The sequence below is a fragment of the Atheta coriaria genome, unplaced genomic scaffold (genome assembly GCF_025399875.1).
Source record: "Atheta coriaria isolate IRGN ID8LTWV9N9 unplaced genomic scaffold, Caltech_Dcor_3.1 hic_scaffold_8_pilon, whole genome shotgun sequence".
Lineage (NCBI taxonomy): Eukaryota > Metazoa > Arthropoda > Insecta > Coleoptera > Staphylinidae > Dalotia > Dalotia coriaria.
The window spans coordinates 733,986-760,544 of record NW_027045450.1 but is presented as its reverse complement, the minus strand read 5'-3'; the positions used below and the strand labels follow the sequence as shown (position 1 = coordinate 760,544).

At 39.9% G+C, this 26,559-nt stretch overlaps 4 protein-coding genes and 2 long non-coding RNA genes across 7 annotated transcripts; 3 read left to right on the top strand and 3 right to left on the bottom strand.

Moving 5' to 3' along the window:
- Positions 1-55: 55 nt before the first annotated feature.
- LOC135797564 (host cell factor-like) lies at positions 56-6,576 on the top strand. The gene is made up of 8 exons (XM_065309987.1): positions 56-688; positions 1,133-1,281; positions 1,341-2,631; positions 2,689-3,236; positions 3,295-3,505; positions 3,567-4,885; positions 4,941-5,127; positions 5,199-6,576. The coding sequence occupies exons 1-8, from the start codon at positions 529-531 to the stop codon at positions 5,270-5,272; spliced, it is 3,939 nt and encodes a 1,312-aa protein (XP_065166059.1). The 5' UTR covers positions 56-528; the 3' UTR covers positions 5,273-6,576.
- Positions 6,577-8,273: 1,697 nt separating this feature from the next.
- Positions 8,274-13,978, bottom strand: LOC135797569 (uncharacterized). The gene is made up of 2 exons (XR_010549576.1): positions 13,509-13,978; positions 8,274-12,656 (listed from the first exon to the last, which is right to left on the bottom strand). It is a non-coding gene; the product is annotated as an uncharacterized lncRNA (long non-coding RNA).
- Positions 13,979-14,439: 461 nt separating this feature from the next.
- LOC135797870 (uncharacterized) lies at positions 14,440-17,835 on the top strand. Its single transcript, XR_010549640.1, has 2 exons — positions 14,440-14,519; positions 17,206-17,835. It is a non-coding gene; the product is annotated as an uncharacterized lncRNA (long non-coding RNA).
- Positions 14,606-17,461, bottom strand: Paip2 (polyA-binding protein interacting protein 2). The gene is made up of 4 exons (XM_065310431.1): positions 17,319-17,461; positions 16,939-17,153; positions 16,761-16,849; positions 14,606-16,674 (listed from the first exon to the last, which is right to left on the bottom strand). The coding sequence occupies exons 2-4, from the start codon at positions 17,125-17,127 to the stop codon at positions 16,524-16,526; spliced, it is 429 nt and encodes a 142-aa protein (XP_065166503.1). The 5' UTR covers positions 17,128-17,153; positions 17,319-17,461; the 3' UTR covers positions 14,606-16,523.
- Positions 17,836-18,945: 1,110 nt separating the features above from the next.
- LOC135797864 (proclotting enzyme-like) lies at positions 18,946-21,494 on the top strand. The gene is made up of 7 exons (XM_065310425.1): positions 18,946-19,201; positions 19,666-19,949; positions 20,004-20,548; positions 20,609-20,744; positions 20,816-20,954; positions 21,013-21,158; positions 21,218-21,494. The coding sequence occupies exons 1-7, from the start codon at positions 18,961-18,963 to the stop codon at positions 21,371-21,373; spliced, it is 1,647 nt and encodes a 548-aa protein (XP_065166497.1). The 5' UTR covers positions 18,946-18,960; the 3' UTR covers positions 21,374-21,494.
- Positions 21,495-22,655: 1,161 nt separating this feature from the next.
- On the bottom strand, positions 22,656-24,835 carry LOC135797867 (heart- and neural crest derivatives-expressed protein 2). Of its 2 annotated transcripts, none has more exons than XM_065310427.1 (5): positions 24,678-24,835; positions 24,277-24,441; positions 23,932-24,113; positions 23,631-23,831; positions 22,656-23,293 (listed from the first exon to the last, which is right to left on the bottom strand). In XM_065310427.1, exons 1-5 carry the CDS (start codon positions 24,766-24,768, stop codon positions 23,198-23,200), a joined length of 735 nt encoding a protein of 244 aa, XP_065166499.1. In that variant the 5' UTR covers positions 24,769-24,835; the 3' UTR covers positions 22,656-23,197. The 2 variants fall into 2 exon arrangements, with proteins under 2 accessions (XP_065166499.1, XP_065166500.1); XM_065310428.1 differs by having other exon boundaries at positions 23,932-24,032.
- Between the last annotated feature and the right edge of the window lie 1,724 nt (positions 24,836-26,559).

Here is a 26,559-nt window from a genome sequence, read left to right as displayed (position 1 = left end):
AATCCGTCTTTACAGGATTACGAGCAGTGCATATTTGTCTTTGAGGCGACCTTGGAAGCGACGCCGAGGCGTGCCCTAACGGATGTCATCGTTAAGGTCGTGTCTCGTGGCGTTGGTCAGACGGGGAATTTCAAACCTGGCGCCAACTGTCGGACGGCGAATGTCAAATAACAAATGATGAAGAGGGCGCTGTCGACACGGCCGCGCGCCGCTCGACCAATGAGATGAAAGTTTGGGTCCGCCATTTTAAGAAACGATCGCGACGCAGTGTTTGCGCGAGCTTTGTTTGCCGAATTTCGCGCTAGCGGCTGCTGTTGAATCGCCGCACGCGCGCGCCACCCGACCAACGCAGGAGCGCCGCGCCGACGAGCTGTGCAAAGCGGGCGAGGAAGCCGCGCTCGCTCCTCCGGCCGAGTCGTTTTATGTTCGCGCAAGAAACATTGAGGTTAGCGGTTTGAAAGTGTCAAGCCAAGCAGGCGAAGCACGAACTCCAATTGGCGTATGGTTTGAGTGCAATGTGATCACATAATGGCGGGTAAGGCTCTACGGTGGAAATGTGTTGCCGATCCGGCCGGCCCGCAACCACGGCCGCGGCACGGTCATCGCGCAGTTGCCATTAAGGAGTTGATGGTTGTCTTTGGCGGCGGCAACGAGGGCATCGTCGACGAACTGCACGTTTACAATACAGGTATTTAAGCGAGCGATTTGGCCCGCCGCCATCAAACATGGCGCGCGCGCGTATGTTTGTTGTTATTTATACTGGCAACGGGCGGCTTTTTTCCGCGCGCGGCTATTCGAAATTTAAACGCCACACTTCATCGAATAGCAGTTTCCATTAGCAAACGATGGAAATTGGCCAACGCTTCCGAATTATAGATTTTTTCCTTTGAATTTCGCTCGCTTGTTATTTGCTTGCTATCACTATAAGATGGCGTCGCTTGGATGTAAACTAGAAGTTTGCGGCGACATTTGTGGTTTTTATCTAATTGGAACTAGATAAAAAAAAAGCGTCAATTTCTAGCATAATACCAGATAATTTTAATGCATGCAACAGAAAATTGTCTCTCGAATTAATTTTTATATTTATACCTTGATATGCAACCAGTTGCACACTAAACTTTCTTTTTTACAGCCACAAATCAATGGTTTGTGCCGGTGCTTAAAGGGGACGTACCACCAGGATGTGCCGCCTACGGTTTCGTGGTCGATGGCACGCGCCTGTTGATCTTTGGTGGTATGGTAGAGTATGGAAAATACAGCAGCGAATTATATGAATTACAGGTGGGTTTATAATTCTAAATGTTTTTCGGTTTTTGTATTTATTTGAATATTTTGTGAAGGCTTCCCGTTGGGAGTGGCGGAAATTAAAGCCTAAACCACCGAAAGTGGGTCAACCCCCTTGCGCTCGACTCGGCCATAGTTTCACGCTTGTCAACGATAAGGTTTACCTCTTCGGTGGGTTGGAGAATGAGAGCGAAGATCCCAAAAACAACATCCCGCGGTACCTGAACGATCTTTACGCACTGGACATCCGCTCGAATCCGGTGCAATGGGAAATCCCAATCACAAATGGGTCACCTCCGCCCGCGCGCGAGTCGCATACGGGTGTCGCTTTTGTCGACAAGAGCACCAACAAATCATACCTTGTTATCTACGGCGGTATGAGCGGTTGTCGCCTGGGCGATCTGTGGTTCTTCGAAACCAACACGCTCACGTGGAGCAAACCGCAGATCTCGGGCATTACGCCCCTTCCGCGCTCTTTGCACACATCGACACTAATCGGCAATCGCATGTATGTTTTCGGCGGTTGGGTGCCGGTGGTCAACGATGATGGCAAGACGCCTAACTACGCTAACAGCGAGAAAGAGTGGAAATGCACCGGTACGATGGCGTGCCTCAATCTCGAGACTATGCACTGGGACGACTTGAACATCGGCAGTTTCGATCAGAGTCTGCCGTGCGCTCGTGCGGGTCACTGCGCGGTCGGGATCAACACTAGACTTTATGTGTGGTCTGGCAGGGATGGTTACCGCAAGGCGTGGAATAACCAGGTGTGTTGTAAGGATTTGTGGTACCTGGAGGTAGAGAAACCTTCAGCGCCGGGTCGAGTGAGTCTTGTTAAGGCGGGTACGAATTCACTAGAGGTCAATTGGAATGGTTTGCCATCTACGCAGACTTATGTCCTTCAGATTCAGAAGTATGACCTCCCGCCGACTGCGGCCGCTACACCTGCGCCGACGAAGGCGGTGGCGACTGCCAATCCCACGGTACGGGCGATTGCTCCACCAAAAGTGGTGCAATTGACACAGCAAAATCAGATTAAGCTGGCGCCACAGATTGTAGCAAATGCTCCGATTGTGGCTGGACCCATTGCGGTCGCATCACCGCCGAGGATTATAAATCCTATGGTGCGAAGTAAGTTTGTTGTGCGTAACGCGTCGCCTAAGGTGGTGACCGCATCTCCAGGTAGTATTGTATTGCCGACTGCGCAGATTTTATCGCCGACATCTACGGCTGATGGGCAAGTGGTGAAGACGCCGGCCAGTATGTCTGGTATTCAGGCATTGGCCGCTGCGGCGGCTGCCACGCAGAAGATAACGGTAACTGGGGCACAACCGATCAAACTAGCAGGTTAGTTGTTTTAAAATACAACCAGAATTGGACTTTATTTTAATTTATTTTGTGTAGCTGGTGGTAAAATACCAACTGCTGGTACAATCATCCGTCAAGGGAATCCGCAGATGGCTGGCAAGCAGGTAATCGTTCAGAAAGGCACCGGAATTGTGCAGAAGGGTCCCACACAGATCGTCACTCTGGTAAAGACGAGCACCGGCATGGTGGCAACCATTCCCAAAACCGGCGGTGGTATTATTCAAACGCCGATTATCCAAGGCGCGGGCTCATCCAACAATATCGTCAAAATTGTACCTCAGAACGCTGCTAATAAGCTACTCACCACTGTGAAAACGCTGCCGTCGAACATGATCGTCAACAAACCGAACAAGATTGTTCTGCAGAAGAACGCCGCTGGCGGTCTGTCCACAATCGGTAACCAGCAGGTGATTGTTGTCAGCTCTGGTACTGCCATTCGCAACATTCAGACCATCTCAAATGCGCAGCCTGTCACTGTCACCCAGCCGAAGGCTTCGACGGTGAATATTATGTCACCGAAGGCGGGCGTTGCAAATCTGCCCAATGTTAAGATCGCTGGGAAACCCATCATCATGCCACACTTTGTAAGTTGAGTTGAAAATTTTGAAATTAAAAATATTGATTTTTTAATTGCGGTTTCAGAAACACATGATGATTGGTGGTAAACCTGTTACTGTACAAATTGCCGACGGCGGCACGCGGAAAACGATAATAATGCCGGCGGGCGCCGGTGCCGGAAAGATCATCCGCCTTCCGACTGTCAGCGCTACTCCAACGGTTTCTACAACTATTGGAGAACCTGCCAAAGTTATGATGGTTACACGTCCACGACAACCAACAGCAACCACAATCGGTAGATATTTTTGATTTTTAATTTATAATTCTCACTAAAGTTTTATTTTCGATTTGTTAAGCTTCCACATCTTTTGATGAACCAGCAACCACCGACGCAGCCCTCGCTGCACTCGCAGCGGAGGCAGGTCTTATTGACCCGGAACCTGAAAAGTCTATGGAGGTAGACATGCCACTGCAGACGTCCGATCTCAACATGGAGATGGAAGGTGATGGCGACTCGTCCGCCATGGAAACGGACGCTGCAGTCGGACTTTTCGGCGGTTCCATCAGTTCGCTTACTGGGCTTAAAGGTGGCGGGCGAATACGTCCACCACCTGTAATACCTTTCACCTACCGAGGTGGTCTCAAAGGCGGTGGCGATTCACCCCCTTCACAAATCACTGATGACCCACCCGCTGAAAGTCAGGCGTCTGAAGAATCTGCGGAGTTGCCAGACACTGATGGATTAAATAACGGCGACGACAGCCAGGAGGGTTTGCCTCTTGATGAGCTCAATTTTAATGGGTCTGTCGGAGAAGGCGAAAGCGAAGATAAGAACATGAGCGTTGACGGTGAAGGCGAGAGTTCGAGTCAGGATGATTTGAGCGCAGAACATTTATTGGACCAACAAGGCGAAACTTCGCAGGACACTCCAGCTGAAGAAGAAGAGCAAGATCCCACAGCAGCGCTTGTTGCTGCAGTCGGGGATGATGAAGCAACTGCTGAAAGTCGGCAGGATGTTGGTGCACTGGACAAAATCTCTGTAAATGATGCGCTGATGCTTCTGAATGCTCAAGTCAACGACAGCGACGCAGAAATGAAAAGCCCTACTTCAACTGCACCTAAAAACGATGTTGGCGACGTGGATAACAAGGAAAATCACCTGGAGGCTACAGAAAGCAAGACTAAGAAGGAGGACGGCAATGCGCTGGCGGCGCTAGCGTCAGCCGCGCTCGATCACTCGAAAGAGACCAACAATAAGACTGACGCTCTCGCCCTTGCCACGCCGAAAGACTCCAAAGACTCAAAGGAGTGGTTTACGGTGGGATTCGTCAAGGGCACCAGCTTTGACGTGAAGAACTTCTGCATGCTTGGACAAGATGAGCTAGATTTGCTTCGTGAAGATAGCTTGCCGGATATATCGGCATTGACCAAGTTAACGCTTGAGCCGGGCACAGCGTATAAGTTCCGCGTCGCTGCCATAAATTCAGTGGGAATTGGAGAATGGAGCGAAGTGTCGGCGTTCAAGACTTGTCTTCCTGGATTTCCGGGTGCACCGTCGGCGATCAAGATTGCTAAGTCTGTGGATGGAGCGCATCTTTCTTGGGAACCGCCGTGCGTCAATCAAGAGAATATTCTGGAATATTCTGTGTATTTAGCAGTACGAAATTCTGCAAAGGTAAGATGCTTTACCTGTATGGTTTATATATTTATTACATTTTTATTTGTGTTAGGAACGTGCCAATTCAAACCTGGCCTTCGTCAGGGTATACTGCGGTCCCAGCAATTCATGCACTGTTCCGAACTCTTCTCTTGCCGCTGCGCACGTTGACACCACCACCAAGTCTGCGATTATTTTCCGTATTGCCGCGAGGAATGATAAAGGATATGGGCCTGCTACTCAAGTTAGGTGGTTACAAGGTAAAACACGTTTTTTTTTATGGTTTTATTTTGTTTTATGGTTCAGAGTTATTATAAAATGAATTTTCTAGATCCGAATGCATCAAGCAAAGGAGCAAAACGAGGACCAGAAGATTCGCCAACGCCTGTAAAAAAGAAACAGTGAGAGTGACTGACTGGCTTGTTGTAAGTGAGACCACATAAAGACAAGACGCTTACTTCGTTACGTTGTCCCTGGGGCGCAGTACGGACGCACTACACACTCTTGCGCTTCTTGCGAGCATTTTTCAAACGAACGTACTTGTTCGTGGCCGATCCGATCAGTGGGTGTCGAGAGGGATTTTAATTTAATGTAACATTTACAACTTATGTATGTTTACTTGTTTTTTTTACTATTATTATTTTACAACGCCGATCTTAACTTAAAGACCTAGAGAAAGTACATTCACGTTTAGCTAATAGATGATGAAAAAAAAAAAACGCGATAGAATTCACATTTTCAAACGATGCTGTAAAAATCAGATGGAGCACAATTGTTTGCGTTGTATTTTCTTTTCGAAAACATTCGTTGGAATGTATATTAATTGCTTTTGAATTATAGTAGATTGGACTTGGCAAATTTATGGGTAAGATTCAACTTCAAATGATTTTTTATATAATATGTAAATGTTAAGCATCCGCCATTTTGTTATTTACATTTCGTACCCAAGGCTAACGACGCGGAAACTTGTACATATTATACACAGAATATTAATTCGAAGTTAATATAATTATCGATGGCTACAAGAGAAGAGCCGGGTGCAGAGAATAGTTGCAGAAGTGAAAGAATTGATTCATTGACTACGCGCAACACTATGATTGTAATTTTGAAAATATTCAAAGGGCAGAAATTGCATATTTTCATGTTTATAATCAGTTATAACGATGTTGCAGGCATGAAAGAACTTGATGGTAGCGAGAAGTGGGCAAACATCTGAAAATGCATCAGTTTTATAAGCGTAGTACTAATAAGATATACATTTATAGTAGTTTAATTAGTTATTATTGCTATTCTGTTAAAAAGCAAACGCAATTTATTAATTGATGGAAAATCCATGTTCAGGAAGCATAAATGCAGTGGTGATTGTAACTACTTGCGGGCTTCTAAATTAACAATTATTAAGTTGAATTCACATGCTCCGCATGTCATATATTTTATAAATTCCGGACGCAAGAAAAGCACGACAAAATTCTTCGAAAGTACACCTGTAACACATTCGTTACTGTCTCATTAACACGGTAGAAATCTTTATGTTAGTTTTTAATTCAAAATAGTTTTGATAAAGTCTTAGAAGTTATTTCAAGAAAACAATTCCGATGAGGAGTCACTTCAAAATTTCATATGTACATAAGATGTTTATTAGGTTTAGCTGCTCTGATAAGTAAAACAAAAGTAATAAAGGTTTTTATCTGTTTCTCATAAGTAACAAATGTGATTTTTATTATTTAATTGCGATACTCGCAAATAAAACAATGTAATACTCAAAGGTAAAATTGGGAAGAGTTGATTCCTGTAATACTCCAATTACAGTTTGCTGCATTGTAGTTCGAATCCCTGCAATTAGATGGCGATAGTATCGTGGTATTTATTGAGTTTTCTTATCCCACGTGTAGGTGGCGCTAGTATCGCTTTCTTTTTGGTTCAACATTGTTCTCAATCTAGCAGCTCAGTATTCTCTACGCCGTGGTTTGGGTTGTGCGTGTTTATTCCTCAACTTAACTTAACCAATCCGCCGCGTACCTCCATTGTTCTTTGGTGTAACAAGTCAATGCTTTGGTGCTAGCCTTATTGTTTTGTGCGTCGGCTATCTATATTTTTCTTAGCGCAATATGCGCTGCGATATCGGCTGAACGCATTTTCTCGTAATTTGTTTGTGCGCCGCGTGCGTGTTCATCGGCAGTCGTTTATCATCTCGCATATTGGCAAAACTTGGATTTATTATTAATTCCTGCTGATAGACAACGTTGGTGCCCAGTTTTTGATAATGGGAGTCATGGAATCTGCGATATCCATGAAAGAAGTATTGGAGATGCGCACATTTTAAGGTAAGTCTTTACTGCTACGAGATTTGAAATTCGTCAATGTTTTTTTTTTATTTGAAAGATATATGTATTTTAAATATTGTCAATAAAACACATTGTAATGTTATAAACTAATTCGTGTTTCTTTGTTGTATCCCCTTTGTTGTTTTCAGTATCGGTGTCTTAAATCATATAGTTTATAAATCTTATGTGCGTGAAGCGTATACAATGCATTGCTGTTGCTTGAATTATGTTGTTGATTTAAAAAACATGCAAACAGAAACATATATAGAAGAATCAAATGTCAATGATAAAAGCACTCGGTGGTCGAGTGGAGACGTGCACCTGCTGGCATGCTAGTAGGCACGGATCGAATCTCAGGTACAGAAGGCATTTTTCTCAAATATAAAAATAACAGGTGTAATTTGGGTTGCATATGTAAACTCAAATGAAATATATGAGAAATTGCAATACAAGTGAAAGCAATATGAGAAGTAGGAAAGTAGTAAGTGGAGAAACGGAGAACAGAGAAAAAGGAGAAGTAGAAGAAGGAATAGCCGAGAAGAGAAAGTAGCAGGAGAGAGAATCAGAGAAGTAAGAAGAGAAGAGAAGAGAGTACAGAAGAAAAGAGAAATAGGGGTGACGGAATTTTTAAATTTTTTGGCACGTGTCGTTATAAGACTCTACGGTCGATCTCCCAGAGCGCCTCTGGCGCTCCGGTCGATCGCCCACTGCTTCGATGCGTCCATTGCTCCCGGCCCATCCTACAGCTACGATGTCTCTGCGCTTCATCCCCGGAATTATCAGGCATATCAACAATTTTTATGGTGGGGGATCACCCCCAGAGAGAGGGAACTCCTTATAAGGACATCCTTTTAAGGACTTGTAAAAATATTTCTAATTTTTAAGTCGCCTCAAGGGAGGGGACTCTTAAAAATATTCTTACAAGTTCTCACCTGTAGCTGAAATGAAAGATGGAGTACACAAATCATACAGGATACCTTAACAATTTTTATAGTGGGGATCATCCCCTGAGAGAGGGAACTCTCTTAGAGACCTGTACCTGAAATGATAGAACGGGTACATTGAAAGCAGAAGACATAATATTTCTTAACATTTCTTTATTAATAAATACAATGTAAAATAATACAAGTCAACAGAATTCATGCCGCCATATTGAAATTGGAATTACGACCTGCTTAGCCGCGCAAACAATCGCGTATCACTAAGTGAAGTTCTAGCGGGATAAAGCAATTAGCAAAGTCAATTTTCTTCGTGATTGAAAATGGAAACAAATATACCGGGGGGTTACAGAAAATTAAGTACAGACAGGAAAACATCTAAACATTCAAATATCGCTAGTTTTCCACGGTTACCCTGGGAAACAAATATACAGGGCGTTACAAAAAGAAAATTCAAAGTGCAAGAAGTTAAATTCTAATAGCAGTCAAAGCAAAATTTTCAGGGATGTGAAGAAAAACGATTATACAAGGTGTCACAAATAGAAAAATCAACCATCAAAAAGAAAAACATCTAAAGACTACAAATATTGCTCGTTTTCACCCGATGCTCCGGGAAACTAATAAACTGGGTGTTACAAAAAACTTAAAATGCAAAAAAAAACTTTAAAACCACAACTGAAGGAGAGTTTTCACGGACACAAAGAAAAGCAAATATTCAGGGTGTTTCAGAAGGAAAATCCCAAATTTAAAAGAAAGAACACTCACAACTCGCAAATAAAGGCGATTTACTAAAGTACTGTTAGGAAAACAAATATACAGGGTGTTACAAAAGGAAAGTTTTAAAAACTACAAATATGATCAACATTCACATCGTGACGAGAGAAATTTATACCGAAACAACTATATTTTAACAGAAATTCAAAGATTTAACCCGAAAATGATCGGAAAAGTTAAGTAAAAAAGTTGCAACAAGAATACAACACTTTCAATTTAATATATTGTGTATATATTTATCATTTATTACTTTCTTTGGTGAATACGTAATCCATGTTGTATATTTATAAAAAATATTTATTTATTAAACATTATACGTGATTTTGGATTTACAATTTTATTTTTGAGTTGACATGTTTCGCCCAGAGGGCATCTTCATAAATTCAGTTTATGAAATATATGCACATGCTCGTTACAAATATTTTGCTGATGACGAAAAGAATAAATAAATTTTTTTATATATATATTTATCAGTTGATAGCATCAACTGCATAAGGTAACCGACGGGTGAAGCATCATCATAAATTAATAAAACATCAGGCGGTGTTTACGCGGTTGTCGCGGTTTGTTTAACAATGGTTACTTAACTCGCGAAGGACTTGTTCGCGAGATCTAACTTAATAGATTTTCAAGTGCAAGTTCAAAGAAGTCAGAGTATAACTTAAGCAAGATGGCGTCCGGAACAGATTACAACACAAGAAATACGGGCACGCACAATTTACTAAGCACTGAGGGTCAAAAATACTCACAGATAACTCACGATGACGATTCGATGGAAACAAGGCCGAGATGCTCTCGGCTGGCCCTTTTATTTGCACCCTCATACTCCCTCTCAGCGGCCCATCATGGCGCCGCGCAGGAAGTACGAGTGGCGACGCAATACATAAAAAACTTATACTAAGTAACAAACTTAACAACCCTCATCACAACCCTCTAAGCTAGATAGCGCCACTGCTACACTTAGTTCAAAACACACATAGTTCAACGCACTGCTCAAAACAGGCGGAAAACATCCAAATCAGCAGACGGCAAGCGACGGCCCGTGGTAATACAGTAGGTAAATACGATAAAAATAACGAAAAACTATTCAATGTATAAGATATATTATGCACATATATGCACATATATGCACATGCTCGTTACAAATATTTTGCTGATGACGAAAAGAATACAGTCTGAAAACGCGTGGCGATTGGAAAGACGCGTTCGCGGACCACGCGGTGAAACGACTGCCGTGTGCGCTGCACGTAACCAGGTACGTAGCGATAATACGCGTCAGTTGAACAAAAAAGTTGTTTATACACAAACGTAGTGGTAAACACGTAGTTGAGAAAACGAAAGTAAAAATTCACAATATTGAAATAACACACATACACGAAATCTACTTTTACTTATACCTTACTGTATACCTTAGTTAATTAAATAATTGATGTTTACAACACCGCGACTAATTTAAATATTTAAATCTAAGTATTAAAATCGGAAAAATAAGAAGTGAAAAAATTTATAACAAAAAAAACATGAGGCGGTACGGCCCCTTTTCCCCAGTTTTTTTTTCAATTCCGAATAGCACAAATTATATTTTATATTTTATAAATACGAGTCACTTCTACCGCTACCTTCGTAGGGTGCCCTGAACACGAGTCACTTCTACCGCTACCTTCGTACGGTGCCCTGAACACGAGTCACTTCTAGATTGGATAAATCTCTATTAGATAAATATTTAAAATTATTTAATTTCATGGAGTCGAAAAATGCGACTAAAAGTGCTCAAAAGTGAAATTTTGCACACCCGAAAAAATACAAACATTTCACTATAAAAATAAATCACAAAAAAACATTTTGAACATTTTAATGCAAATTTTCACAAGTTGCAGGTCGAATTCCTGCAGCAAACAAATATCACCCGATGGAGAATTCAATTCCGCATTTCTAAACACCGCGCTGAAGCTAGTGAGCCGCCTAGGTCGCGCGCAAACCCGAAAAAATACAAGCATATCACAAGAAAGGGTGAAAAATTCACGTTTTAATGCAAATTTTCGCAAATTGCAGGTCGAATTCCTGCAACAAACAAATACCACCCGACGGAGAAATTAATTCCGCTTTTCTAAATCCCACGCAGAAGTTACTGAGCTGCCAAGATCGCGTGCAAACCCGAAAAAATACAAACATTTCACGATAAAGGGTGAAAAAATTACCTTTTAATGCAAATTTTTGCAAATTGCAGGTCGAATTCCTGCAACAAACAAATACCACCCGACGGAGAATTTAATTCCGCTTCTCTAAATGCCACGCAGAAGTTACTGAGCTGCCAAGATCGCATGCAAACTCGAAAAATACAAACATTTCACGATAAAGGGTAAAAGAATCACCTTTTAATGCAATTTTGTTGCAAATTGCAGGTCGAATTCCTACAACGAACAAATACCACTCGATGGAGAATTTAATTCCGCTTATCTAGATGCCACGCAGAAATTACTGAGCTGCCAAGATCACGTGCAAACCCGAAAAAATACAAACACTTCTCGATAAAGGGTGAAAAAATCACTTTTTAATGCCAATTTTCGCAAATTTCAAGTCGAATTCCTGCAACAAACAAATACCACCCGACGTAAAATTTAATTCCGCTTCTCTAGATGCCACGCTGAAGTTACTTAGTTGCCAAGATCGCGTGCAAACACATAAAAATACAAGCATTTCACGATAAAGGGTGAAAAAATCACCTTTTAATGCAAATATTCGCAAATTGCAGGTCGAATTCCTGCAACACATAAATACCACCCGACGGAGAATTTAATTCCGCTTCTCTAGATGCAACCCTGAAGTTACTGAGCTGCAAAGATCGCATGCAAACCCAAAAAAATTAAAACATTTTACGGCGAAGGGTGAAAAAATCACTCTTTTATGCAAATTTTCGCAAATTGCAGGTTGAATTCCTCAAACAAACAAATACCACCCGACGGAAAATTTAATTCCGCATCTCTAGACGCCGCGCTAAACGCTCCCAATAAGCAGTAATAATTTTTAAAAATATCAAAAAATTAACGCACAAGAACACTAGAAAAATAGCCTTTTTTGCAATTACTAACGGTGCAACCGTATCTCCTGCAACAAATAAATATAGCCTTATAGAGAATTAAACTCGGCCTCTGTAAACATGGCGCTCAAGTTTGTGTAAGGTCCTGTCCGCCCGCAATAATAATAAAAAAACGAAATCAAAGTACGCAAGGACGCAAAAACCGGACAAAGTAACATTTTTTTTGCAATTATTCACGTTTTAGGAATATCTCCTTCAACGAACAAATATTGCCTTATAGAGAATTAAATTCTGCATCTGTATACATCGCGGTCAAGTTTGTGTAAGGTCCTGTCCGACCGCAATATTGAAAAAAAAACGAAATTAAATTACGCGCACACGAGTTATTACTTCTACCGCTACGCTTATATGGTGCCCTGAACCGAGTCACTTCTACCGCTACCCTTAAACGATGCCCTGAAGGCAAGTCACTTCTACCGCAACCCTCGTAGAATGCCCTGAACCGAGTCACTTCTACTGCTACCCTTATACGGTGCCTAGAACACGAGTCACTCCTACCGCTACCCTCGTACGATGCCCTGAACACGAGTCACTTCGACCGCTACCCCCGTACGGTGCCCTGAATACGAGTCACTTCTACCGCTGCCCTTTTTTAAACTAAATTGAATTATAAACTCACCAATGCACAACTCATGGGCTACAAGTCACGGCAAATACTATAAATAAAAAAAGAAAACATAAGTTAAAACAAAAATATTTCATACGACTTAGTAATATTATAATCACACAGTGGAGAAAAACAAACAATCTGTGCTGTTTTGTTAAAAGTTACTTATACCAGCACGATGGGTCATCCTAATGATGAATATCAAATCAAAATGGAGGCGATACACTTAACCGGCATTTATGGACAATAAACGCGCAAACAGTAAAAAAATAACATTACTATAGTCGAAATTAAATAGTCGGTTGATGATCGACAATAATGCGAATTTGGAATATAAATGTCCGGACAAACAATACGAGTTGCGTAAAATATTGGATAAACCGATCACGTAAGAGATAATCGTTTTCGAAACATGACGACTCGCGAAAGAAATACACAAAGTAACCGACCACGACATAGATTTTATTCGACTCAGGAATGTCCCAGCGACGAGGGATGACTTAGCACACAACTGCACGTTCTATGCAACGCAGGTACATATAAGTTTGATCGCGCGAGTTCCGTCGGCACGCAGATTCACGATTGTAAACAAACAAGTAACTGCGTGCGAATCCTAACTTCACGCAGACCCGCAGATGTAAACAAGCCAATACCTGCCGCACGAAATCGCGTGATTTCACATAGACACGAGTGCAACACTACCACAAGCAAAGAACCGGCTGCGATAACAGCGTGTAGAATTTAATGCAAAGGATGTGCACATTTGTGCGTTCGTTATATAGTTATATTGAAGTACGATGCAAATCAAGAAACAGTCATTTGCAAAGCTACAGTTAAGTTTTATTTAAATGTGTAAAATACTGATACCTAAATAGAATTTTCTCATAACTAAAATGCTTACCTCGAAACTTACGCACCACAAATTAAATCCAATGGAAATACTAATTTGTGGCGTGCTTCTAGCGTGTATCTTGTTCAAAATCTCTGGATCCACTTATAACACTAGCGAAATGTTTGCACCAAGTCCAATACAGCAATGTTTATAAATTTAACACATTTTACTTTAACGCAGCGCAGAGTTCCGACGGCTCGTGAACACCGACTGTGTTCCGACGGCACGCAATGTTACTGACAGTAACATTTAACGCAATGAACTCGCACAACACAAACAACAATATTCCCAACTAGATGTTGGGAACTGAACTGGACGTTCAAGTTTCATAAGGATATTACGTGTTTTTATTCGAAAATTAAAGTATTTAAAAATGCACATTATATTTAATTTTCACACAGCGCATGAATTCCGACGGACACAAAATTCGTTGAAACAAGCAACTCGTTGATACGGACAAACACTATCAGTTGCGCGGAACACGTTCTCACACTGTGTGAAAAAAGTCATGTCAAGTAAACTTGCCGAATTTATTATAGAAATGTGCATGGCAGCGCCATCTCGGGGTATTTCTAGGGTACTACTGAGTTGCAAACGACACCTCTACCGCCATCTAGTGAAACGTGCGCAAGTTCATATGTGCACCAATTTTACAAATGATAATTATGTGCCTTTCTTAATTTTTTGTGTCCAGTAATTGAGAAAATCAGAAAATAGTAAAATAAAATTGAATCACCTATATTTTAATTTAAACTAAGTAGTTTTAAAGAAATTAAGCTTTCTACTTGCGAATTTTGTGCGATATCTGGTTATTGCAATAACGATAAAAGAAATCTGATATTCTTGTTTAGACGCATCATAGTGTTATTGTTATTGCATTCCGCTGACCAATTAAAAGATAAGAAAATTATTGCAAGTCTTGGGCGCGACTTAACCACCAGTCACGTAGATCAAGTTGTGCACGAAGGAAGTAATAAGTGCATTTTACCAGAAACAACTTTACACTTTCCGGACAATGAGGTAATTACTTTTAAATATCATAGTTCATGTTGCAATACTCCCAATTTACGCAAAACAATCACAATAATAATGTTTTTCCTCCGATATTCGTATTTTACATTTGTATCTATTGAGGCATCTTATAATAATAATCAATACAAAGTTCCACTTGAAATTATATAAAAAAAAAACTGATCAAGATTCGTACATGATAAAAATTAATTACAAATCGAAAGCTTTTCCAGGGCTTAAAATTATTCGAGAATATGTGCAGCGCTTTTACAATTCCAATCCAATTTTTGACCACTTACAAAACTACAATAAACCTAATCAACACGAAACCGAGTGAGTAAACATAAATATTGATAGATCGCACATGTATATCAAGTTATATACAAACAAATTAGCTGTTACACAAGAAAATAATAGATAAAAAAAATCGTAGCAACCCAGGCCAACCAAAAATAATATACACATTGTATAAACGGTTGTAAAATATGTACAATGCAATCAATCCAAAAATGCATTTAAGTAATAATTGTACTTGCAAACTCATCCAGATTAACCAGCATCAGAGAATTATTCCATGTAGTTCAAGATATCCACATAATTAGACGGAAAGAGATTGCTATATGCGAACAATTCTATGATAAAGTCTCAAGTGCATCAAATCACATCACATTGATGAACACAGGTAGTGCGATATTGCTGTTAAAGTGATTGTTCATTTGTCAAACTGAGATTCTCGTTATTCAAGACGAAGTTATTCGACGAGACTTTATCAGAGAGTGTTGTGTGCTGAGTAATTACTTGTACAGATTAAACGTAAAATTATGTTCGACAAAAAAATTAAACAAATTCGACTCCCGAAACGTACAGAGAAGGTAAATATAAATATTACGGCTGGTTTAATCGTGCCCAGACGCGGCGACACGCGTGGCAACAACAACAAACGTAGATTTTACGCAATCGCAAACAATTTATGCTGTTGCAACGCGCGTCGCGGCGTTCAGACCGAAGCGCAACGCTTTTTTCCAGTAAATTTTCGTCGCTTTTTTCGTGAATGTGAAATATAAATATGTAGATAAATGTTTTGTACAATTGTATCTTACGTTTCGCTATCGCTCCATCCCATCATCACAGCCCCCGTCCAATGCAAAAATGGTGTGTAAATTAAACTCAAAGCTTCGGAAAAAAACGCGCAACGCACATATTTTTAGTTGCATGACTAATTTCTACTTTACTTTTGGCTAAAAAAACATATTTTTTACTATCTTTGAGCTTAATAAACATGAAACCGGCTGCCAAATAATATCATGGAACTGAAGAGCGTTGTCGAGTCTTAAATAAACAAGTTTGCATCTCGTTCGGTTGCCGCCTTTCTCTTTTCTCTCCGCTCTGGTTCTATTTTTGAGTGTGTAGTTGTTTTTTTACTTCATAAATCATTAATCGATATATCCTAAGTCTAAATCTATTTTCGAGACGCTTACTGTATTCGTGGAGACCCCGTCTAACATTTGTAATTAAGCGAAAATCACACGTTCCTTATACGTTTTTTCTTGTTATTAAGCCAGCTTTTCCCGTCTGCCCACACGCTTCATGCAATTACCAACCATATCATTCGTAAGTAGAGTTAATTAATAAGCAAATGCTATCATTTTTTTGCGCTTTTCCATTATAAATATTTTTTTGTTCAATTTTCATTTAAATGAGATCATAGCATAGAAAAATAACAGGCAATCTCTCAACCATCGCTTTCCTTGTCACATCTCTCATTTACATTTAGTTATCCCCCCTCCTCGTAATAAATCCTTAAACTTATGCGTTTCACAATATGTTAGTTGGATTGAGTTGAGTTCTTTTTTTTTTCGAAATTAATATTAATGCTTGCTTCATTTGTGTGTTAGTTTATCAATTTACGTCGGTAATAAAACATGAACGTGTCGTGAGTGTGTTTGTGTGTGCGCTCGCGCCTAAATGAATTTTTATTTTATACCATGGTGCACGTGCCGCTCGCGAAGCGATTTAAGTCGACTTCTGCTCGGGTGGATTACTGCGCCCCCAGCTGGCGCTGGGTACGAACTCCGCTGCGTGCGGATTCAGCGTACTGCTCTTTGCCATCTCGGTGTTTTCTTGCTTTTCTCGCTGGTTTGTGTTATTCCTCGATGGACGATTCCTAAGAAAACATCGCGCAATATTTATTAACCAAAACCAAAGTAATAATTATTAGAAATGGCTGAAATAAATGAAAATATATCTCACTGTGAGTTATTGGCTTGACTGGGCTCATCCAGCATATGCTGCAGCATGCATTGTTCCATGAGTTCTTCCTCCTCGAGCCGTTGCAGCACCTGTTTTAATCAATTATTAAAGTTTCTAAATAAAGTCCAAGAACAGGTTACCATAGACAACCCAGATGACAGTGTTAAAATTAACTGACCTCTTTATCAAATTCCTCCTCATTCTCCATCCACATGTACTCAGAGAAATCGGCGTCCTGGACGGGTGCTGGAAAATCCGCCCCGTTACCATTCGCCGGCGTATTGTGGTTCTGCGCGGCGTCATTGAAATAGTGCTCTTCGTCGTAGTCATTGAAGCCATTCATGTTGTTCGTCGGTGGCACCTTCATGGTTATGTCGCTGTAGAGTCACGTTTCTATTTCACAAAGCAGACGAAATGATAAAAACGAATCGGTTTGCTGTTGCAGGCGCACCAATGCGATCTCGTCCGTTTGGGAACGATTCGCACATGACCACCATTTGCAAGCAACAACGTACGCCAACAACGCAACAACACCACACAACACGTTCAATCGCTCACCTTTGCCTTCGGCCTTCTGCGTAGTCCTGAGAACGCGTGTGTGCGTGAACGCCGTGCGTCTGCTTGCTTCTTGTCGAGCGCGCGGCGGCGGTGGTCGCTGGTGCCACTGGTGGAGACGGATTTCACGGCGTCGCTTACGGCGCTACGTGCACTACGGTTTAGCTTGCCAAACGCGCAATTTGACGCGAAGTCCTAGACCGAATCGAGAAAAGGAGCGGCGATTGCGGACCTCGACAACACTCAACACCAGTCTGCGGAACCTAGTTTAAGGCGCAAGCCGCACGAAACGACACGAAATTTACGAATGTCACCTAGGCGAACGCGTTTTCTTTGGCGCAAAACACGCGAGTCATTGTATACTTCAAACACTCACGTTTAGATGCCACTGTTGTCACCATATAATTAATATTTACATCAAGTTTATTTACGGCAAGTCAAACCGAATAAATCATTTGTTTAGCAACGGATTATCAATATAAACAATTATCTTTAATTAAATTCGTAAAAAAACAAATAATTTTTAGTATAAACCACGCTAAACAATAAAAAACTACAATGAAAATTTGCCATGTTATACAATTGCTCACCAGATGTCGCTACATATACCAAAATTAGAATAAAATAACAAAATTACGACGCAAAAACCAAATTTATAACTTACAAGCCTAAAAAACATGTCGACGACATAATTAACATACTCATTAGTCACGACAGCGTGTTATTGGATGCGTTTCAATTAATCGGAATCCAATTAGGATGAATAAATGCGTCCCAAGTGCCAATTGGTTCTAAACATTTCAAGACGCTCGTAAAGTTAATGTAATGGCGGCCAATTACTGTTTTATTGTTGTAATAAAATGTCTTCTAGCTCGATTACTGCAATGTGGCTGTAATGATATTCGAAGTGAATATGTTATGCGTATTTGAGATGCTAATTTGATTGTTACGCTTTTTTAAACAGAAAAAAATCAGAAAACAAAAAATTTACATTTTTAAGATTGAATACACGTTTTTAGACGGTGGACAATATATATTTTATCATTTAAATTTGATAAAGTCGATATTTACAAACCAGGGTTGTATTTTTTAGATATACCTAAGTAAAGATTTATAAAGATAATTAGTAAAAATGTGAGGTTTTGGGGCAAATTTAAAGATAAATTTAGTAAAATTTCAAAAAATTGTGTTTCTTAGTTTTAATGAAGTAAAATATATAAAATTATGATAAGCTTTGAATTTAGTTACTCCCTGATTAGTTTTTAATCAAAATTTTATTATGCAAATGAAACAAAACGTAACAAATTGATCGGGCGAACGCGAAAAAAAACTAGTTTATCAAATTTACGACAAAAACACGGCGACACACACACGGCCCATTGTGTCCTGACCATAATTTAGCTCGGGGTCAAGTTCAATAGACCACCGATCGACAGCGCGCTCTCCAAGTTTTTTACCCGCCGCTCAATTAAATATTCCAAGAAGTCAATCACATCGCGATCGGTCCGCGCGATACGCGCGCACGTACCTGAAGCAACCGCCCGACGCTCGAAATTGGCGACGCGATTAAAGAGTTTTTCGGACCGTCGTCGGCGGTTGGCGGCCGGTCGGCCGGGTCGCGAAACGACCGCAGGAGGGAGAAGAGATGCGCGGACGTGCGTTTTATAAGAGCAACTTTGTCCAAGAGGACGACATTGCGCGCCGCGACCGTGCGTTCGCAGATCGCGAGTTTTCTCGCGTTGCCGAAGAGAAGCGACAAACAAGAAACAAGAAAAACATGCGGGCAACGTGCGCGTTCTTCTGCCTCCTGCTCGCCGCCGGCGGCTTCGAGACGGGAAGCAATGCCAAGACCACGGAAGACGACCGCGACACCATAATCGTCGAAGGTATGTTGTACGCAGAAGTAATCAAGACTTTCAAACTTTTCTCGTTTTCAATTCAACGCCAATTTAACAAGCATTCAAGAAAAAAAGCAACATAAAACTATAAATACGTCAAACTATTGATTGCGATTAATGTCGGAAATTATTCAAATTAAGTTGATTGACTCCGGTAGTAAGAATTAAATCATTCCGCGCGACATGTTGCGCTTGCAAATGAGCGTAACGGTAAGTGCGCGCTCTGCCCACGCGCGTTTAGCATTTCACACCTGACAGGTCGATGGTGGTACGCTCACTGTCAAGGCCGAAGGCCGTTAAGAACGTTCACCTCGCTGGATGATACGCTCTCGGCGTCATCGATATTCACGATTGATTACTGCCCGATTAAATTACAGACCGAAACGTAGCAGTAAAACGCGCGCAAAATTACCGATAATCACCGTCATTTATATTTTTTGTGCTTTCGGTAGCTGAAAATGTCCAACACGCAAGACGTGCGCGTCAGATATTCCCCTCGCCGGCAGTTATACAACCCTATCACCACCCGCTGCTGGCCAGCACCTATTCACAACTAGATGGCGCAGCGTACGCACCAGGAAGCGGGCCTTGTTTTAGTACCAAAGGTCTGCTTGGGAGATGTGTGTCATTCCGCGAGTGTTATCCGTATTTCAAACTGCCTGATCTTAACAATTGGGATAGTTGGGTCTTAGGGATGTATGACACGTGCAGTTATTATACCCAACAAGGAAGACAAGTAAGACCTCCTCACACATGCATAACATAACCTTAATTTTAAACTATTTTAAAGATGTTCGGCGTATGTTGCAATGCTCCACAAGTTATCAAACCGGAAGTAAAACCTGAATCTACAACCGAAGCAGTGAAGTCCAGTGATTCCACTCCGGCGTCTTCAGAAAACAACGGAGTGAAATACCCTGCATACCCGAATATCCCAAATTGGCCACCACCAATTCCCACGCATCCTCCGGATCATACCATCCCACCTCTACCTACACATCCACCAAGTCCAGGTTTCCCTGGGATTATTCCCGATGAACAACCCACATCACCTGTTTCGGTTGTGAGACCCACTAACCCACCATGGAAACCAACAACGCCGAAACCCCCGCGACCTGTGCACACAACCACAACCGAAAGTAACACCGGGGTGTTTGATGGTTCCTGTGGGGCTAAAAATGGTTATCAGGATCAGGAGAGGATCGTGGGTGGACATAATGCAGATATTGGCGAATGGCCTTGGATCGCGGCGTTGTTCAATGGTGGGCGGCAGTTTTGCGGCGGGTCACTTATTGATGACGTGCATATTTTAACCGCGGCGCATTGTGTTGCACAGTAAGTCACATTATAACCTCAAATTATAGACTACTAATGTTATTTTTTGCGTGTTTTTAGTATGACAGGTTATGATGTCGCTCGTTTGACAGTCCGATTAGCCGATCACAATATAAAAATACCACATGAGACGCGACATGTGGAGAAACGTGTGAAGCGTGTTGTTCGGCATCGTGGTTTTGATTCACGTACATTGGTAAGTATACAGGGTGATATAAAAATATTTATGTTAAATTTAAATTACCATGTTTTAATATTTTTTAATAGTATAACGACATTGCGTTATTGACCTTGGATAGCCCGGTGCAATTTTCTAAACAAATTCGTCCGGTGTGTCTACCTGCACCTGGATCCTCCTATGAATCACAGACAGCTACCGTTATAGGATGGGGCAGTTTAAGGGAAAGTAAGTTTTTTTTTAACATATTAAACTAAAACAATATAAATTATTACTTTTTGATTAGTGGGACCACAACCTGCTATCCTACAAGAAGTAAACATTCCCATCTGGAGGAATAGTGATTGTCGGGTGAAATATGGCGGTGCCGCCCCCGGAGGTATCGTTGATCACATGTTGTGCGCTGGTCAAGATAGCAGGGATTCATGCAGTGTAAGAATAATTATTATCCAATCAGAAACATGAAGCTATATGTGAAATAATTAATCTAGGGTGATTCTGGTGGACCATTGATGGTAAACAATGGCAAATGGACGCAAGTGGGCATTGTATCATGGGGCATTGGTTGCGGTAAAGGTCAGTATCCAGGCGTTTACACCCGAGTCGAAAAGTTCCTGCCATGGATCCAGAAGAACATGAACAATTAGAACTAGAACGAGTGTGGGAAGCAGTATGATGTATGAGACACGCGGAGAACAATTATTTTGATCTTATTTATTTGTAGTTCGTTTTTTTTGCTTTCGTTGTAATAAATTATTATTACTGTGAGCTGTGGGTCGTTGGTTATTTTATGCTAATCTTGATATTTATTCATAATGAAGTCGTGACTTCCCACTTAATCCTACTTAATCCTAAACAAGCGAGTTGTTTCGATTGACAACCGAAATAGTGCGAAAACATCTGTTTTAGTGTGAATAAATTATTGTAATAAGATTATTATGGTTTTAAAATGAGTCAATTTATTATTTATCTTGGAGGAAAATCTTAAGAGCTTGAACATAGCTGAAATAGTGATTCACACTTAACGCGCGCGATAATACGTAAGTATTGTGGATACGTTCCCCCACTCTTTATCGCGGGTTAGACGTATTTCTACCTTTCTGCATAATACAATCGAACAAACCACAAAAGTATTATTCAAATTGCTCCAATTGTTTTTTACTTAGAGCAAAACCAACAGTATTAATGATTTATTCATAAGTTTTTTTTTATTTATATTTAAACTAAACCGTATCAATTAGATTGTATTTTGAAGACAAGTTCAAGGTTTTCATAACTTTCAAGTTCAAATATTAAATTTTTGATTCAATTTTGAAAAAACAAGTTCACACTGCAAGTTCATTGACCCACGAAGATATAAAACCCTTAAAATTCAAGCACTCAGCTTAAAATCAACTGAAAATCCGAGAAAAACCAAAATTACGGTTTTATATCGAATGCATCGTGAAATTTCAAGCTCCGATTCGCATATTTTACAATTCCCCATTCATTTTATGCCTTTTTAATGTCACTGCGCCTCAAACATAAATTCTGATCTTTAAATTCTCGTAAAATCGCAAAACGACGTAAAACGAACCAGATCCAGATACAAGACAACACAAAAGTGTGAAAAATGTTAATTTGTGCGCTTCACCAATTTACCACACATTCCACATACATTATACCGTCAATTACGCATGGAAAATTAGGGTGGAAGAAGGCGGGGCGCAGTAATTTCACTTGTCGTCAAACGAACGCATCAATTCGCGGTAATTGTTCACGGCGCACAAACACCGAACTTCGATACTTTAGGAGGCGTGGGTGATTCACTGACAGTCGATGTATCAAATGTCAGTAAGTATATATTTTACACCTACTACATCAACAGACACCAAAATTAGTAGAAAAAAAGTTAAATTTCGAGTAAATAAACCCAAATAAAATCATTCCTTCCGAAATATTTAAGTTTTATTGCCGCTAGTAAAAGTTTTACTCGGTTTTACATAACTTTACTACATGTTCCTGTGCTTTCATCCCGATAAACTTAGTTTACATGCAGCGCTATGTTATTTTAAAGTAGTTTTATGTACACGTATCCTTTTTTTCCTTCAAGCAAATTTGCTTGTAATCGGTTAAGTAGTAAAAGTAAAGTCTGCAAGATCTGCACTGCGCCAACAAGCATGCCCGAAGAATAAAATATACCGAGTGATCAAATAATATCATTTTAAACATTATATTATAATTATAGTGTAGTACCGCAAGGATACACCTTGTATAAATATTTATGCGAAGTAGAAAAAGGCCATCTGGTTTTGGGGCATCACAGATCCGCAGCACACCCGGATGAAAATAGACGCTTACACGCTTCCAGACGCAATTAAGATATCGCTGCTTCCACACCACCACCAGTAAACAAATAATAACAAAATAATATTTCTGCGATTTTTAAAAGTCTTTATACCGTTGCATTTATTGCTTATAGCAAATGTAACCTATAATGTCTGCTCCTGTTTGAGTTCCAATGCCCACACGTGCTGTGGCCAGCCTGTTCGGCCCTTACTGCGTCGAGGGTTGCTCATTCCATCGTCCTATGAGAATCAAAACACAACAAAGACCAAGTTATACCACCCTTCACCAAAACCAACACCAATTAAATAAAGTCATCACTATAGACATACATAACCTTAAAACTACCGCAATTATATGATTTTAGTCAAGTAGATTTTCGTGTATAAGTACTTCATGCTTCATGCGTTTTCACAGCGGGTGGCGTTTAACTGATTTAGTATCATTTAGGGGATGCGTTTTGTATTTGTGGTGACATAAGGCGCGTGCCGGGCGTGTGCGTGCATCAGCGAAATTAAATTATAGCGAGATAATACAAAATTATAGGTTAAGTAATTTAATGAAGTAATTTTCACTCACCATTAGATCGCACTTCGGTGATGTTTTCTCAGCAACCGCGCACAACTCCTGCAACTGCGTCTGGTGTTGATGATTCTGATGATTTTGTGATTTTCGACTGGTTGAAATAAGTTCTGCTTTGAAACCACCGGCGGGATCGTCCGTCTCCAGAACTCCGGTAAGGTAAGAAATATATGATGTTGCCAACCGTAGGGTTTTTATCTAAGGGTAGGCAACCAAATAAACACATTTTAGTGTAATTTAGTAAAAAGACATAAAATAAACAAAAATAAATCAATTTTTAACGTTTTTTTTTTCTTACTTTAGATAGTTTGGTATCCGCTGGAACATTCGGAATGCAGTCCCGTAGATCCGAGTACGCATTGTTGATGGACATCGTGCGGCGGCGCTCCTTCTTGTTCGCTGTGGTGCGACGTTTCACCACGCGTACGAAGGGCGGATGCAGCGGGGGCGGCGCGCGATGATTGGACGTGTAATCATAATCTTTACATGTAAAATCGTGCCGACCCAAAACAAATAGCATCTTTTCAGTAAAACAAACAAAAATACTTTGCATATCAGCACAATTAAAAGTCCATCATCCACAAAGTGACAAAAACAATTATTCTGTTTGTTTTAGAGCTTTTTCTATACTACTAATAATTACCTGGATATTGCGGTGTTCTATGCTCAGTTTGTGGATAATTCAGCGGTGCGTAGATTTGATAAGGTCCAACCATTGAGGATTGATCATTCGGTGAAGGTGAATCTGTACGAGGGCTGTTTGTCCAGTAATTTGCTTCGTCATTGGACGTCGCAACGCCATTATTATCTGAAAATAAGTAAATAACACAATTTTTACTTTATTTATTAACACTCTGTATAAATGAGTAGTGGTTGTTTGTTATTCTTTTGATTTTTGTGTCTTGCACTCAGTAAAAACTGCACTTGAAACCAGTAGCTTACATCAGTGACATTGTCACTTGTTGAACAAATGTTTCACAACTCAACCGCACATCTGAACATCTCAACAGTTTTATAATAACAACTTTTGTTACTTTTTTTTACCTGGTAAATATCCATGTGTGTAATTTTGTGGTGGCATATAAGTATACTGATAGATTTCGTGTGGATCACTCGGTGAACTACCGTAAGACATGTTTTTAAATTTAATTTATAACTTCACTAATTAAATAATTATTTAATTTATTATTTATTTAAATATTTATTATTATTTCACTAATAGCTGAACTGTATGCTTTGAATATTATATCTTTGGTTTGAGCGTTTAGACAAGCGGATTATAACTAAATATTATTCCCGTTGATGGTGTGGTCGAACGCCCGGGAGCACTTTAGAGGCAGTTGCGTGGGCGTGTCTTGCGCCGATCTGGAGCGGTCGCTTATTGGCGTCGCCGGCGTCCCGACGCTCGCCGCCTGCAAACGGGCAAATCCAGCGCGGCTTATTTTTATTTTTATTTATCGGATTCTATTTTGTGGGTGGACCACCACCACTCTGCGCTAATGAGTAATAAGTCGCAGAGTGATCGAATTATATTTATCGGTTTAATCCAGACATAAAATAAAAGCGAACCGTTTCTAGGCGGAATTATTAATACTGCTGCTAATAAAAATTATTTTTAGATGAATAATTTTATGAAATTTGTGAATAATTGATTAAACTATTCTATATTCATTTGGTCATGAATTAAATATAAAGATTTATATGAAAATTTGCGTCAAATATTAAATTTTGATGGTAACTGTGTAAAAATTGTGTTACATTTCTTAAAATCGTCAGTTTTAGCTAATATCCCCTAGAAATAATCTGTTATCTATAAAATATTTGCATAAGTTAATGAAAAACATCACTCTAAATATATTTCCGAAGAAATCATCATAAAAAGTTTAATGATTTCCGAAATATTCATACTTAGATATTGCACGTTTTTATAAACTGTGTCTTTTCTATGACTGTTTAACCCTAGGAAGGCTCACTGTTTGAATTTAACAGTGTAAGATATATTTCTTAAAATTGACATTTTTAGTCAATAACTTATGAAAATAATCAGTTATCAATTAAATATAAATATTTGCATAAATTTATGAATAATATCACTTAAAATACATTTCTGAAGAAATCATTATGAAAAGTTCATTGATTTCTGAAATATTCATACATTTTGCACGTTTTTATAAACTGTGACGTCCTTTCTACGCCTTTTTAACCCTAGGAGGTCTCTGTGTAAATGACACCGGACATAACATATCCCAAAACTTACACGTCACCAATCTAAACACAAAGAAACTTTGTTTCTCCAAAGATTAAAAAGGAAACATCAATAGAAAAAGAAAACCTGATACTTTTCATGGCGCCTCGTCACTTTGGTCACTTTCACGCAATTTCAACCCTCATTTAAAACTAAAATTCTACATTTTTTATAAATAAAAAATTAAATTTAAATTTCAAGATTTTTCTATTTATGTGTCTAATATGTCTTTGATAATTTTGATTCCTCGAATGCCTATTTAGTATGTTTATGTGTTTACTACCGCGACGGCACGGCACAACCGGAATGTTTATAATTAAAAGCTCCAAAGTCTATAAAAAAGGTGTAATCATCCTGTGCCTGCCAATGTCACGGCATGCTGCACACGTTTTACACGTGCATTGCCTGCGCTTTCGTTACACTTTTCGAGGTTTTAACGCTTTCCTTACGTGCGTGCATTGGACTCTACTGTTTACATTTACGCATCAACTTGTGTTGAAGACAAGTTTAAACACCTTGTAACAATGAACTTTGGAGAATTCCTTTCTATGATAATCAAAATTAACAAAATTATGTTTTGAAATAAAATTTTTGTATGTGTAGATGAACTCCCAACGTAATTCTTGTACCAAAAAGCAATAAAGCTATAATAATCTGGGATTATTTTCCGTTCCGGCTCGT

Bases quoted from the DNA above. Each gene is read 5' to 3' on its own strand.
- LOC135797564 (XM_065309987.1), top strand. From the start codon at position 529: ATGGCGGGTAAGGCTCTACGGTGGAAATGTGTTGCCGATCCGGCCGGC. The intron at 3,506-3,566 runs GTAGATATTTTT...CGATTTGTTAAG, and splicing joins ACCAACAGCAACCACAATCG to CTTCCACATCTTTTGATGAA. The intron at 5,128-5,198 runs GTAAAACACGTT...TGAATTTTCTAG, and splicing joins TCAAGTTAGGTGGTTACAAG to ATCCGAATGCATCAAGCAAA.
- Paip2 (XM_065310431.1), bottom strand. From the start codon at position 17,127: ATGAAGGTGCCACCGACGAACAACATGAATGGCTTCAATGACTACGAC. The intron at 16,850-16,938 runs GTCAGTTAATTT...TGATTAAAACAG, and splicing joins AGGAGGAATTTGATAAAGAG to GTGCTGCAACGGCTCGAGGA. The intron at 16,675-16,760 runs GTGAGATATATT...ATGTTTTCTTAG, and splicing joins AGTCAAGCCAATAACTCACA to GAATCGTCCATCGAGGAATA.
- LOC135797864 (XM_065310425.1), top strand. From the start codon at position 18,961: ATGCGCGGACGTGCGTTTTATAAGAGCAACTTTGTCCAAGAGGACGAC. The intron at 19,202-19,665 runs GTATGTTGTACG...TGCTTTCGGTAG, and splicing joins CGACACCATAATCGTCGAAG to CTGAAAATGTCCAACACGCA. The intron at 20,549-20,608 runs GTAAGTCACATT...GCGTGTTTTTAG, and splicing joins GCGGCGCATTGTGTTGCACA to TATGACAGGTTATGATGTCG.
- LOC135797867 (XM_065310427.1), bottom strand. From the start codon at position 24,768: ATGTCTTACGGTAGTTCACCGAGTGATCCACACGAAATCTATCAGTAT. The intron at 24,114-24,276 runs GTAATTATTAGT...TTACATGTAAAG, and splicing joins TAGAACACCGCAATATCCAG to ATTATGATTACACGTCCAAT. The intron at 23,832-23,931 runs GTAAGAAAAAAA...GCCTACCCTTAG, and splicing joins CGGATACCAAACTATCTAAA to ATAAAAACCCTACGGTTGGC.